The sequence below is a fragment of the Saccoglossus kowalevskii genome, chromosome 4, assembly GCF_978046115.1.
Source record: "Saccoglossus kowalevskii chromosome 4, keSacKowa6.1, whole genome shotgun sequence".
NCBI lineage: Eukaryota > Metazoa > Hemichordata > Enteropneusta > Harrimaniidae > Saccoglossus > Saccoglossus kowalevskii.
In genome coordinates, this window is record NC_140644.1 from 144,187 (window position 1) to 157,899 (window position 13,713).

A 13,713-nucleotide genomic window follows, 5' to 3' on the forward strand; every position below is an offset into this window, starting at 1 on the left:
TATTGAGCACTTTTGTTTTGGAATAATCGACTTTCGTATCTACACTATATATATATATATATATATATATATATATATATATATATATATATATATATATATATATATATATATATATATATATATATATATATATATATTATGATTATCTATTTCTATTTCTATCAATAAGGTTGGTCTGCTATTGATGTGAATAGGTGTTGTTTATATTCACTGATTGTTTGATATGCAATGATACACGCACAATCACAGTCACTTGTAAATTACAATTTCCGTATTACTGTTTTTTATTTTCATCGAATGTATAATTAATATGCTGCAAAATCAGAATTTTTAATTTATGGTAAATCAAAACTCTAGTCTTCAAGTATTAAAAAAAAAAAAAAAAAACTGTTAAGATTTAAAGTCACACATCTAAAGAAATCACTAAATCATAAGTCCATCTCTTAAGTCTTGACAGTGATGGAGCGGCATTTAATTAACCTTTTCACCACCAGACTTTCTCGCTCAAATTTTTCAGCCCTTTTTTCTTATATTCTTCAATATTTCTGGAAATGAAACCTAATTTTTGAGCCAACAGAATTTGAGTCAGTTTTGACTCATTAAATAATAAATCATAGTAATCATTAAATCTAAAGACCATCACCTGAGTCTTGACAGTGATGGAATAGTCCTTAACTCTCTTTAACGCTGCTTGATATGTATCATTTAGATGATCTTAGCACAAGAAGCCATGACGCATTTTAATACCACTTTAATCGTTCTCTAGGTAATAAGATTCAAGGGCATTATTTTACAGTTAAGGAGGATGTTCATATGTAATGAATGAGTTCATATAGTATAAATTACTAATTGCATATTATCCAGAGAATCTCAGATGCACACACTATGAATATACAAGTATACTGTTACTATGGCAATTGCCATGGCAATGTTTCCACAAAAAAATGAAATAAACGTATCACAGAAAATGTATTAAAACAAACTTATTGGTCTGCTGTGATTCAAAACGGGATATTATGAGGATTTGGTTATAATGGTAGAGATTTTCAAGCTGCCACATAATAACACTGTGCAAATCTTACACAATGCACACGGAAATTAACATGTAATGATTAAGTGGCATAAAAGATAATCATTGTTTACTGTGTTCAATTTGTTGTCAATGGTTATCATCACCATCACAACTATTTCTCAATGCAGAATTTTATTTCATTAGAATCAGAATACCATAGAATGATACTCTAAAAATTTATTTACGATTGTTAAATATATTTCTTTCCTGTCATTTTGTAGAACTTTTAGAATATTACCTTGAATTTTATTAACTCTTCACATATTATATTCCGTGTAATTTCAAATTAAACATATTCAATATGTAATTTATGTCCAATAATTAAAATAATAATATTTCTTCAATGAATGACAACTGTTTGTTTTTACACAAAACCAGTTTATATAATTGCTTCCTTGGCAAAGTATTAGTATGATAAAATGAAATCAATATTTAAAGCTTGTGTTTTATGCACATAAGATTATATCGAAGGACTATGTTTTCTTGAAAATTTAATTTGATCCTCGACTATATAGGTACTGTGTTATATTTGATGACGTGTGTATTTCAGTTCAGATTGAAAATGAACTTGACCCTACTTATAATATAATAAAAACTGTATTGATTTGACTAATGCTTTTATTATGTTGCGCTAATCCTGTTGAAATGAAGTTAATTAATTAACATTGACTTTACTTGTCAGTTGACACGCTAAACACACACGATATTCAACAGGTGGTTTTTAAATAGATGTCTAATTTGCATAGCACTTCAATTTATTGAATACCTGATATCAACAACAAAGCTAGGACAAATGGAGAAAAATATAGATGGCATAGTAATATTGTAGCCATGATGGCAACTCAACTCTTACCGGTAATTGTCAACCATTTTAAAAGTAAAATTGATCACCTAGTGAATAGAATAAAAGTTAAAAGCTTTTATGAAATAAAGATGGCTGTAGGGATGATGGTTGTTTTTAAAGTGTTTTAGGAACATGAAAACTGCATTAAAGCAATTATAGTTGATAATAGTCATGTTTTGTAACTACTTTGACTGTTTAATTATACTCTTTCATTGCATCGATTTTTGTGGTTTGATTTTGAATGAAGGGAATATACCGGTAGGTCTTTATTACATATAATGAGTTATTGATTGGTTGCTGTGATGGAGTACTATCAAACCATATGCTGTCTTCAATGAAATTGATCACACATTAAAAGTATTTCGATGTAACTAGTACCATAATAGACAGTTTCTGTTCTATTCCCTGTTAGTGGGTATGTGCAAAAAATAAAAATGTATTGCAGAGAGCCCTGATTGGTTGATCAGTAGATGTACTTTTCTGTTGATTCTGTTGTACATGCCATCAATTCTTTGCCTGAGGCTTGTACAATTTTTTTTAGAAGATGTGTTATACTGACTTTAAAAAAATTCTTGTTTAGTTGATTTGATTTCATATCATATAATCTGTCAACGAGAAGCCAATTCCTGTTATGGAAGCATATTAATCAACAATATATATATATATATTACATGCTGGATTATTAAAATATAGCATTAATGTAGTTTTGCCATGTATAGACGAAGATATATAATTTACATATGCCCTACTAATAGAGCAAAAATACAGTGGTATGATATTTATGAAACTGACTGTTTTTACTATTTACTATCAAGTGACAGTTTATTCATGGTTTGCTGTGATATAGCATTGAAATGAATTGATTAAAATTGTTACTTTACGTCAAAGAAATATCTTCTTTCAGGAAGGAATATGAATACTGCATGTGTCATCAGCATTTTTGTACATATAGAGAGATTTGGCTGTCCCTGGTATAAAATCGTTACAAATAAAAGATAAATATGTATAGTTTCTAACGTATAGTTTGAAACCCTTTGCAGTGAGTGCTGATATACACATACTGGTACAGCCCAATATTTTCTGTTGAGTTTCTCAAAGTATATCTCATGAATATTCTGCATGTCTTTAATTGTTCTTTTTGTTACAGGCTGCAAGGAATATCATGAGTCCCAAGTCAGCACAAACTGCAGAGGCTTGGTTGAAAGTTGCAAGTAAACCAGGTAGAACTTATATTCACCATTGAGGGTGCTATATTATTACAAATATATGTGCCTCCCGGTATACAATATTTGAGTAGCGCAGTAAATACATGCACACTTGACTTGAAATTTTGAGTAGCATGGCAATATGATAGAAAACAATAACAGATAATTAATATAATATATTATTTTTCTTGATTAACATGAACAATATATGTATATATATTCAATAGTTAGTGTTGAGTTCTCTCAGATGTTTCAAATCAAGAGTTACTACTGCAGGCCATCACAAATTAATACACAAGTCATTTTCAGCTTTAGTTCTGTATCAAAAATAATATACTGAGAAGGTGTATAAAATTGTTGTGAAACACAAGAAACAATTTTTCTTTGTACACATTAATAATTCGGAACAATTATTTGAAAGATATCTGTTAAAATTACAAAAACTACAGCAGAGATACTTATGTGTGCATGATTATGAATCTGCCTTCACGCACTTCTGTCATGCAATTGATACTAGTATTTGCTCAGTGCTTTAACTCCAGAGAAGTGAAAACTATATTCTACTATTTCATTGCAGAACATTTCTTGGAAAAGCACTGAAACTATTAAAGGTAAAGTTTTGAACTACAACATCTTTATTTTTAATTTTGTAGATCGAGAAAATGCCACTCAGATAATATTGGATGCTAGTAACAAGAAATATGCTGATGATGCAGTAACAGAACATGTGAAGCCACAGTTCCAACCTTCCATTAGAAGGTATCTAAAAGGTGCTGGAGCTGAAGGCAAGTCGCATAACAAGTCAACATTTATTTCTCTCAGAAAAGTGTTTAATTTGATTGAATCCATATACATACCTTTGAAAACCACTGCTGGAAAAGGAAGTGTTGCTGTATTTATGTGTATTTTTCATTATCAGGAAATTTAAACCGATCAGCGGGGAAATAAAAAAGCACTAATATGGAGAATAAAAACAGAACGTTTCGGGTTTCCACCCACTTTCTTTTTGTACACCGCCCCATGATGGTGTCTCTGATATGACTGTTACTGGCATTTTACATATCAATCATTAATATTCAAAATTGGCACACTCAGTCCAGCTCACTGGCATCAATTCACCTCATTTCCTTTGCCTTGATTGGCTCTTTATTGTGTTTGTATGCTTTATAGTGAGGTGTTTTTCTGTCTTGTGTCCCCTTGTTGAGGAAGGGTTGAACCCGAAACGTCCTGTTTATATTCTCCTTATTAGTGCTTTTTTATTTCTATGCTGGTCGGTTTTATTGTCCTGTTGTTTCAGTACTATAGCAGATTTTACTGACTCTTGTATATTGTTCTATGATAATAATATTGTCTTGTTTCTGTACCTACATAAAAATTTCCTCCTTTTGGCCATTTTTAATCAAATCACTAAACAAACTGACATGAACTTGTAACTTATCATGAGTGATTGTCACACGCAACGTAATATTACCGTAATTGGTATAGTACAGGTGTGATGGTTCAAATACCAAAATGGCAACAGTAACAGAAAGACTTCCCTGGCGACGATGATAAAATACGAACACGGAGCCAACAGATGAGGTTTCAACTGGTACTGGTATTATTATACTCTGCAAACATCAAGTACAATTACGCGGTAAAACTCCACTACTCCAATAACTAGATACTTAAACTCCAATACAATTCAACGAGATCTCCGATCTGATCTCAGTGCTGAACAACTCCCCTATATATACCCACACTCTCTATAAATAGATCATTAAATCAGCATACATAATGAGTCTGGAATTTACTATAAATTTCTAGAATGTTCCATTACCTTCTATTGCCTCCTACAGTGTTCTATTACCTATTCAACCAGTTTCTAAAAAAATCTAGAATATTCCACCCAGACACAGTACGGTTCTAGAACATTTTCAGTGACACGGAAGTAGTAAATAAGTCGTATGCGACAGTGATGAAAATACCAAGTTTGAATACAAATCAGCCATGGTATGCTTGAGAATCAGTTGACATGTTAAAATGTTAATATTTGCTGTTTTGGGGAAAAAAATGGTCGCCAGATGGTCAAAGAAGAAGCCCATTTCAGACTGTATTCGTTGGGAACTAATACATTTTTTTCGCTATCTGGTATTACCAGTATGTAGTTCTCATAAAAGAAATATGATATGTGAACAAAACATCAGCATTGTTTTGTCATTCTCAAATTTAATATCACAATGTTAATTTGACATATATTGTCTTTTCTTGATTGCAGAAGCAAGAGCATTAGCAAGACTGTTCCATACAATAGAACACCGACCAATACCAGCGCCACCGTCGAGTGGACCTCATTACCACATCACTGACTACAGTAAAATGAATAAAGTGACTAGACATAGACCATTTAAACGGGAGTTCATTCTACATCCAGAATTTATTGACAGATATCCAAGAGTCAATAGTATTAGTGCCACTAAACTTGTGTCATAATATTGTGCTTGTATATTTTACCTAAAAGAGATTGCAGACTTGGAATTCAGAAATTATAGCTTTTGTAAAACTCCTTACTCCTAAACCTGTTATTTTTTTTAATTTATCTCTTTCTATATTTGAAAACTTGTTACTTTCAAATCTACTATAAAACAGCACAGAAACAAGGATCCTAGTTTGAGTGTAAATTTTTGTTTTTAAACTTTTACCATTAAGTAAATAGGCACTTTGTTTATATTTTCTAATTCACTATTCCTGGACCTTGTTGCCAATGCAGAAATGCTCAAATTTTTGTAAAACACTGGTTTCAGTTGAGTTGAGTGAACATAGCCACTATAAATATTCTATTGCAAGTGAAAAGGTGGCTTTCAATGGCGCTATTTGTTGACTGAACTGCAGTGTTGCTTTGATACTAAACAACAAAACCTGTTAGTTTTAATAATAGAAGCTAGTATTAGTGGTAATTAACTTTAAAAACCTTGTTCTGTGAGTCATAACTAAAATGGCTGTACTTTAGCACAATGCTAGAAAGTTAATTGAATAATCATGTTAAAATTTGTTATAAATGAATGAAATATTTTGTATATTGTCTCATAATGAGGTCTTATGAAAATGCATCATGTCTATTGTATTACATAAATTCACTACGTTCAATTACCACCATAGACTCCGGTCAGTCAAAATGACTATTTTGAACTGTAGGCATTAATCAGCGATTCTGCCGGTGACAGAGAGATACAATCTAGGTCAGGAGATGAAATCTAGTGAGCTCTGCTGGATCGCCTGCTTTTTTTTCCTGTCCGGGTTTCTAGCTTGGGTTTTTGCCGCTGCATGGCATCGGACATTGTAGCTGGTAGGATAAGTTTTTCTTGTCATTTTTACCCTCGTGTCATTTTCCCCTTTGTGTGAGGTATTTTTCACAACAAAGAAATTAAAACCCGGCACCTCTACATAACCACTTGTTGGTTTCGCGGCGGAACCTTTTACAACTGTATTTTTTTTCCCTCATGCATGTCGTCTTTTATTTACAATGTATTTAGCAGTGTATAGATGTAATGACAGCACCAGGGCTTGCTGCCATTTTCTTTTTGGTCTCCTCGTGTTCCGAGTCGACTGTCCAGTGGTTATATTCAGACTTTACCAGCATAGAACCCGCATCCGAGATACTTTGTCGTAGCTGCGTGCAGGGTTCAGGGTTTCTGCGTGAAGGTGTGTGTTTTTCACTGGAGTTCTGAGGCCTGAGATTTTCTTTCAGACCCATCAAAATCGCTGAGACTGACCACGTCACAGCAAGGTTGCGCGTCCAGTAAACAAATCGGTTAGAGTGAGTTGCGTGTTTGGCATGAGTGGGAAGTCCTCACACTCGGCTACCAGTGCTTCGTGTACCGGGACCTTGAGTAGGAGGCCTGATGGTGGAGGTACCGATATTTTCTCGGTATCCCCCCGCTGATTGGAGGGCATTCTCACAGTCTGTTTTTTTTAGGCGGTGGTTTACGCGATTTTTACCGGCTGCAGCGAGGCTGTGCCCCTGGAGGCTTTCCTCCTATGGGGCCCGTTGCAGGTCCCTTTTGTGGACCCTTCCTCGCACGGCGCCGGGTTTGCATTAGAGTTGAGGGCTTTGGTCAAAGGACTGTCGGGGCAATTGCGTCCCTGGCAGGCCGGGTAGATCAGACGCAGTCGGAGCGAGCTGTCTCCACTGCGACCCCTAGGTGGGCAAGCAGGAAGAAACTTGAAAGCATATTCAAACACGTCTCTTCCGGGGAACCCCCGTTCCCAGTTGCGGCTCTCCCACTAATTTTGGGCGTCCCCAGAGGGAACCGACCCTGTCATGAGACGCACTGTTGAACACGCTCCCTCTCACATATTTAAAGTGAAAGGAAACGCAGTTTGCTCGTGTCGGATACAGCCGGTACTCCGGGCAGTCCCTCAGAGTCTTCCATCCGTAATGACTCGGTGAGCCACGCTTTTGGGGTTATACGGAGTATCATCGATCCTAGTGATACAATGTAAATACCCCCACCCATGATCCTAAGGCGACCACCTAAGGTTGCTTCAACGCTTATGGGATCACAGGCATCAGGATCCAAAGCAACCCCATCGGCACGTCTCTCCCTGTCCGTCCGAGTGCGGAGTGGGGCGCAGAGCACACAAACGGTGTTGATGGGCGGACGTTGGTCAGCCGCGGAGGACGTAACGCTTAAGGCCCCCGGGTGGGGAAGACATTAGGCAATACTTCCCGCTGGACCAAACGCTACCCGGTCGGTGTGGTTTCGGGATCAGACCCCATAGTGTGGGATGAGACCAAAACGCCACCAACCGGATCCTAAGGCTCCTTCCTCAGACTCCGGTACCACGAATTTCCGTTTGGCAAACCGGGCAAAAGGGGACAGCCGCGTTCCATGGGCGTTCTTGCCAATCTGAAGACGACCCATCCAGCCCTGAGGGCAGAGTTGCTTGAGCGCATTATTGTGCGCGCCCAGGACTCTGAAGACCTCAGAGGCAGAACGCACCAGACTCCTAGAGCCTCCTTACTGGTGGGCCGCCGCACATCTACGTGCGACACCCCCTAGTGTCACCTGGCTCTCTTGGCCAGGGCCACTACTGTGCTACGAGATGCGGCCTTAGACGCACATGTTTTCACCGACAACCTGAGTCGAGGGGAGGTACGTCTCCACCTCAGTGACGCAGACTGGACATCTTCCACCCTCTTTGTTCAGGGAATGGTGGGTACAGTCTCGGAGCTTCGGAGTGCAATGAACCAGAGGGTTCAGATCGAATCCGCTAGCCAGTTGACCCGGCCAAGGGCAAGCGGAGGGCACCCAAAGCACAGAAAACACAACTCCCTAGGGTGTCGTCCGCTAGCCAGAGTCAGCCAGGAGGCAAGCGCTCATACCCTTCCATGGGAGGGAAGAGTAGTGGCACACCCCCAGGGAGGAAAGAGCTAGGTGGTGGCTCCTCACCCTCCCTGGGCGGACGTCTACCCCGGCAAAGGGGAAGTGTGTTTGACGCTCACCTCTGCAACCGGGGGACAGGCATGTGTTCGTCAAGTGGCCAGGTCACAACTTAGTGACTACTTCAGGCCTTGGGGAACTCACCTCATGGGAGAAGAGAGCACCCCCCTCGCAACTGCCGAACCCATGGCCGCATATCCCTGTCGTACACAGATTGTGCCGGTGCAGTCCGGTTTGGAGACAGCGGGTGACTGATCCCTGGACCTTTCCAGGTGGTGACATCCTGTTACGGGATACCGCTGAAATCTCCATTTCCCCCGTCAGTGTCTCCCCTGTTGGGCATTGCCAGGGGACTCTCGCAAGGTGGAAGCAATCAGACAGGAAGTAGCAGTTTGCTGGGAAAAGACTCCATACACAGGGTACATCAGCCGGAACTAAGTCCAGGCTTCTACCCAAATGTGTTCATAGTACCAAATCTACAAGTGGCGGGCGTCCAGTTCTGGACCTTGGCAGACTGAATCAGTATGTGCTCCTCGATCGGTTCCACATGGAGACACCATTCAGGGTTCTTCTCTCCATCCATCGTTTCGACTGGTTCGCCCCACTAGACTTAAGCGGGGCCTACCTGCACATACCGATGCACCCAGCGAGATGCCGTCTCCTTCGAATCGCCCAGCTGGGCCAAGTATTCGAATTTCGGGTGCTCCCCCCGTTCGGGTTAGGCACAGCGCTCTACGTGTTCACCAGATGTCGGTACACCTCAATCCGTACCCAGACTACTGGTTACCAACAACCCGGGCAAGGGGTTAATAGCCAAACGCGTCAGGATAACACAGGATTTACTTCCTACCTCGACCCAACACGCAGTTGGTGTCCCTGGGCATGGAGTTTTTGACACAGAGGTAACTTGGCTTAGCTATTTCAAGGTGTTGCTTAGCGCTAAGCAGCCTAGCCGAATGCCTAGTCAGTGTTCCCTCAGTGTCCCTCTGTGAACTATTGCGGATCATCCGTATGATGACCTCGGTTCGAAAGGTCGTTCCCCAGGCCGCACTACACAGCCGCCCGGTATAATGCTTGTTATAACGCTGAGCTCTCCTATGGGAACTAGATAGGCGGGTTTCAATCTCGGGCCAAGTGAAGGAAGCCCTGCCCTGGTGGTCGTCACTGGCCAACCTTGGGCAGAGGGGCCCCCTTGGACCCGCTCGCTGCAGGTATGACTCTGGTAACAGATGCCTTCCCCAGGGTTGGGGAGCGCATCTATTGGACAAACAAGCCCAAGGATATGGCTTCCGCATTAGTTTCGGGACTACCATATCAACCGGCTCAAACTGAGAGCAGTGTACTTAGCACTACCACGCTTTCTACTCGTAGTTCGAGACCACAGAGTCCTGCTCCGCACAAGCAAAGCAGCGTCGGTCTCCTTCAAGAAAGGGGGGGACACATTCCCCATCATTGTCAGTCCTAGCAGAGCAAATCCTCCTTTGGTGCCTGGAATACAATGTGGAGCTAACCGCACACCACCTTCCAGGGGTAAGGAACAGTCTGGCGACGCCCTTTCAGGGCGACTCCGTCTTCAGAACACGGAGTGGCTCATACCCCAGTGGGTAGCCTCCAGGCTGTTTCGGCTGTGGACGGTCCAAGGTTAGACCGGTTGCCGCACCCCGTAACACCAAGCTCCCGACGTACGTAACACTCCTGCTGACTCCAGGAGCCTGGGCCAGGGTCGCTTTGCTACCCTGCGAACCCACTTAGTTGTGTACGCCTTTCATCCCTTCCCGCTAGTTCACCGGGCACCGGAGAAAACTTCGGCAGGTGCACACCTGCATATTATCATTGGTCGCACCCAATTAGCCAAGCAGGGCCTAGTTTCCACTTTTATCGGAAATGATAGTCGAAAGACCTGCCGTCCCAACCAGACGGCGCACTACCAACGAGCCCAGCAGGTATCACTTACACGCATAGAGGCACTCAGTAGACCCGCACATACAAAAGCCTTATCTGAGCGGGCTGCCAACGTCCTGGCCAGGGCGAACAGGGATTCCACCAATGCGGCCTACATTTCTAGGCTGCGAGCATACACTGGTTAGTGCAGCGGAAGGGAGATTGATCGATACCATTCCTCTATTGGCCAGGTAGCAGGCTCCTTTGTCCACCTGTTTGACGAAGTGGGTTTGTCCTACGCAGCGATCGTTGGCTACAGGTTGGCCTCGTCCCCCACCATTCAAACGTACGGGAACAAGACTAACCGATTGTCCTATTATTAGAAGACTATTTACTGCTTTCCAGATGCTGAGACCCCATACAAGGGAGCCGCCCAACTGGGACTTTGTTGTCGGCTGTGTTGTCCGCTCTAAGCAGACCGCCCTTTGAGCCTCTCCGATCAGCACCACTCAAATTTTTTACGTGGAAAATAGTCTTTCTACTGGCCCTCGCCTCAGGTAGGCGTAGACCAGAGCTAGGGGCATTGTCCTTCTCTGATGATGTACCGCCGTTATGGACAATCAAGTTGTGCTAAAGACACGAATCGGGTTTCTCGCCTAGAACCAAATCCCAGGACACTATCCTCACTTGATCGTCATCCCCCGGCTATCAAATTTTGTCTGCCCGGAGGGTCAGGAGGAATTGCTTCTCTACCCGGTTCGAGCACGGAGTTGCCACCAAACCGGACTAGGATTTGTTATTGCCCAGGCAGGCAGGATAGCCCCCCCCCCCCAACTTCCATAACCAGGTGGTTTACTGCGACTGTATTAGAGGTCTAATACTTTATATTCCTTGACACAGAGCTCGCAGAGACACAAAGTATGAGCGCATGAGTTCTGTGCGATGACTAACTCGCTAGTACTAGTGTCAGCCCCCCCTCCCTCAAGCACACATGGAGGGCAGGCTTCTGGAGAACGCAGAACGTCTTTATCAACTACCATCTAAGAAACACCGAATCCATTGATAAGGGTCTCTCTAGGTTGGGTCCCGTCGTAGCGGGTCAGTCTTGGTTTGCTGACCCAGCCCGAACGACCGCGAGGGTCCCTGCGCATAGGCAATAAGTCAGTCCGGCATTTTATGCGGACAGATTTCTCTACCATCAGCACTCCCCTGGGAGCTCCCAGGTCCCACTTTGCGGCCTATGCCCTCATGCAGAACTGTTTCAGTCTTTACCTCGAAAGCTTACTACCCCCCAGAACTTGGTTGGGGGTCTAGCTTTCTCGGGCACACCGAACCCTGTCACCTTAGCAGCATTTTGGCTCCTTGCTCCGGGGACAGCACAGGCAAGGTAAGACACCACCCTTTTTTGGGTCTTAACTAGGGTGTTGTTTGTTTTCATCCCGGACTTGGAAAAGACTTTCATCATTTTTTCTGTTTGCTTGGAAAAACCTGCCACCTATTGGTGTCTGACTCTGCCTACAGTTCAAAATAGTCATTTTGACTGGCCGGAGTTTATGGTGGGTATGAACTATGTGAATAGGCGGGTTTGGAGAACCCTCGCCTAAATCTTATATTTGAATGTATAGCTTTAATTGCAAGATTTATTTAATCGTATGTAGTAAAATTTGTAGTGAATACATATGCAAACTAATTTTATTGTGCAAAATGCACAACCAATCATAAGCCACTTTGATTACCCTGTGGAAGATCGGCCTCTTTAGCTGTTGAAAACAATGCTTCAAAGGCTTCGAGCACTGACATGCTTTCATAGATGAAATATAAAAAAAATGCTATTAGCTTTTATACAGAAACCATGTTTGAAATATGATGAAATTTCCATAGATTTTGGTTTTGATTAGCAACATTTTTTAATTATCGTAGAGTACAACTTTTAATATATAAATATTTAACTTTTTTTTTTCTTAAGCGATATGTCTCAAGTATTTTTGATAATACATAGTAAACATGTAAAACAATGAACCAACAGTTTTTGAGTTTAAGTAACGAAATATTCAGCGTAGTCAACTCTTCAAGAATGAACATACACCAATAGCAATTTTCAAAGTTTACTTTAATAAAGGGTCGTAGGCTGTATTGGGATAGAAGATACAGTTTACCCAAAAACTGTCACAAAATCTTCTCGTAATACTAAAATTACAGACCTTATTTTCTAATACCTAGAAGAGACTTTGTATCGCTCTCCTAACCCATACTTTTTTGAAGAAATTCTAATAACATAGCTTGTGTTACTGTTTCCAGGAGAGCCATTTTTAGTTTGCAGGTCATTTTCACAAATGGCCTGGATATACAGATTTAAAACTTATGTAGTGTGCTTATTAAGATATAGCCTTCCCTTGGAGGTAATTTACTTATCTAACTAGTTTTCTTAGCCAGTTTGTTTGAGATGTACCTGCTACTGTTTGTACTATTTTCACAATTTGATTTGCACGACAAGGCTCCCAAGGAACAACTCAACTTTCAAAATAGGGCCCTGGAGTCACAAAACTATAGCTAACTATAGAACTATAGAAAAACAATCAACATGAATTGGCAAGGGCAATATTTGATATGGATCCTATGCAATGCATGCAAATACCTCTGCTCCTTTGATTACCATTGTAAATCCTTGTCAAATGTTTTGTACTATTTTATCACATAGTATCTTTATTTTTAAATGTATTTTTCCTTCACCTAATAATCATTACAGATAACATTGTAAACCTGTAAAATTGTCACCAAATTCAATCCTACAGTACTGTATTATAATTTATATGTACATCAATAATCTTTAATTCGGTTCCTCAGAAAATTATTTGCAATTCCACCATTGAAAGCATTGTCTGTTAGTCTATGATAGTTGAGCCACATTGAACTGTTTTAAGTTTCAGACAAACTGACAAAAGTTTTACAAACTTATTTACAACTCTGTATAAATGTGTATTTTAAAGAATGAAAATTTGCTAGCATTTTTCAATGTATATTAAAACTTGACCAATAAATGCGAAAAAAACAATCTGATTCTTGTAACTTGTGTACTTTTAGTTGAATAGACCAACTTTACATCTCACTGACAGATTATTTCTGCTTCAAGACTTTGTAGACCATGGTTCTACAATGATAAACTTTACTAATTGAAAAAAAATATATGTGATGTTCAGCTTGGATGAAATCTGCCTAGTCGTGCCTAAGAAACAGCTGACATGTTGTTGCATGCATGCATTGTCTTTGTACCAGTGAAAAATAATG

The 13,713-nt window shown here is 40.6% G+C and overlaps 1 protein-coding gene across 2 annotated transcripts in view; it reads left to right on the forward strand.

Annotated features, from left to right (window-relative positions):
* The window catches only part of LOC102807959 (uncharacterized), a 34,594-nt gene extending 21,114 nt beyond the window's left edge, over nucleotides 1-13,480 (forward strand). For both annotated transcript variants that reach the window (XM_085497610.1, XM_085497609.1), the window contains 3 exons: nucleotides 3,067-3,139; nucleotides 3,778-3,909; nucleotides 5,382-13,480. In XM_085497610.1, the coding sequence (XP_085353736.1) occupies nucleotides 3,067-3,139; nucleotides 3,778-3,909; nucleotides 5,382-5,596 (420 nt within the window). In that variant the 3' untranslated portion in view covers nucleotides 5,597-13,480. The remainder of the gene's footprint in view (nucleotides 1-3,066; nucleotides 3,140-3,777; nucleotides 3,910-5,381) is intronic.
* The last annotated feature ends 233 nt before the right edge of the window (nucleotides 13,481-13,713 follow it).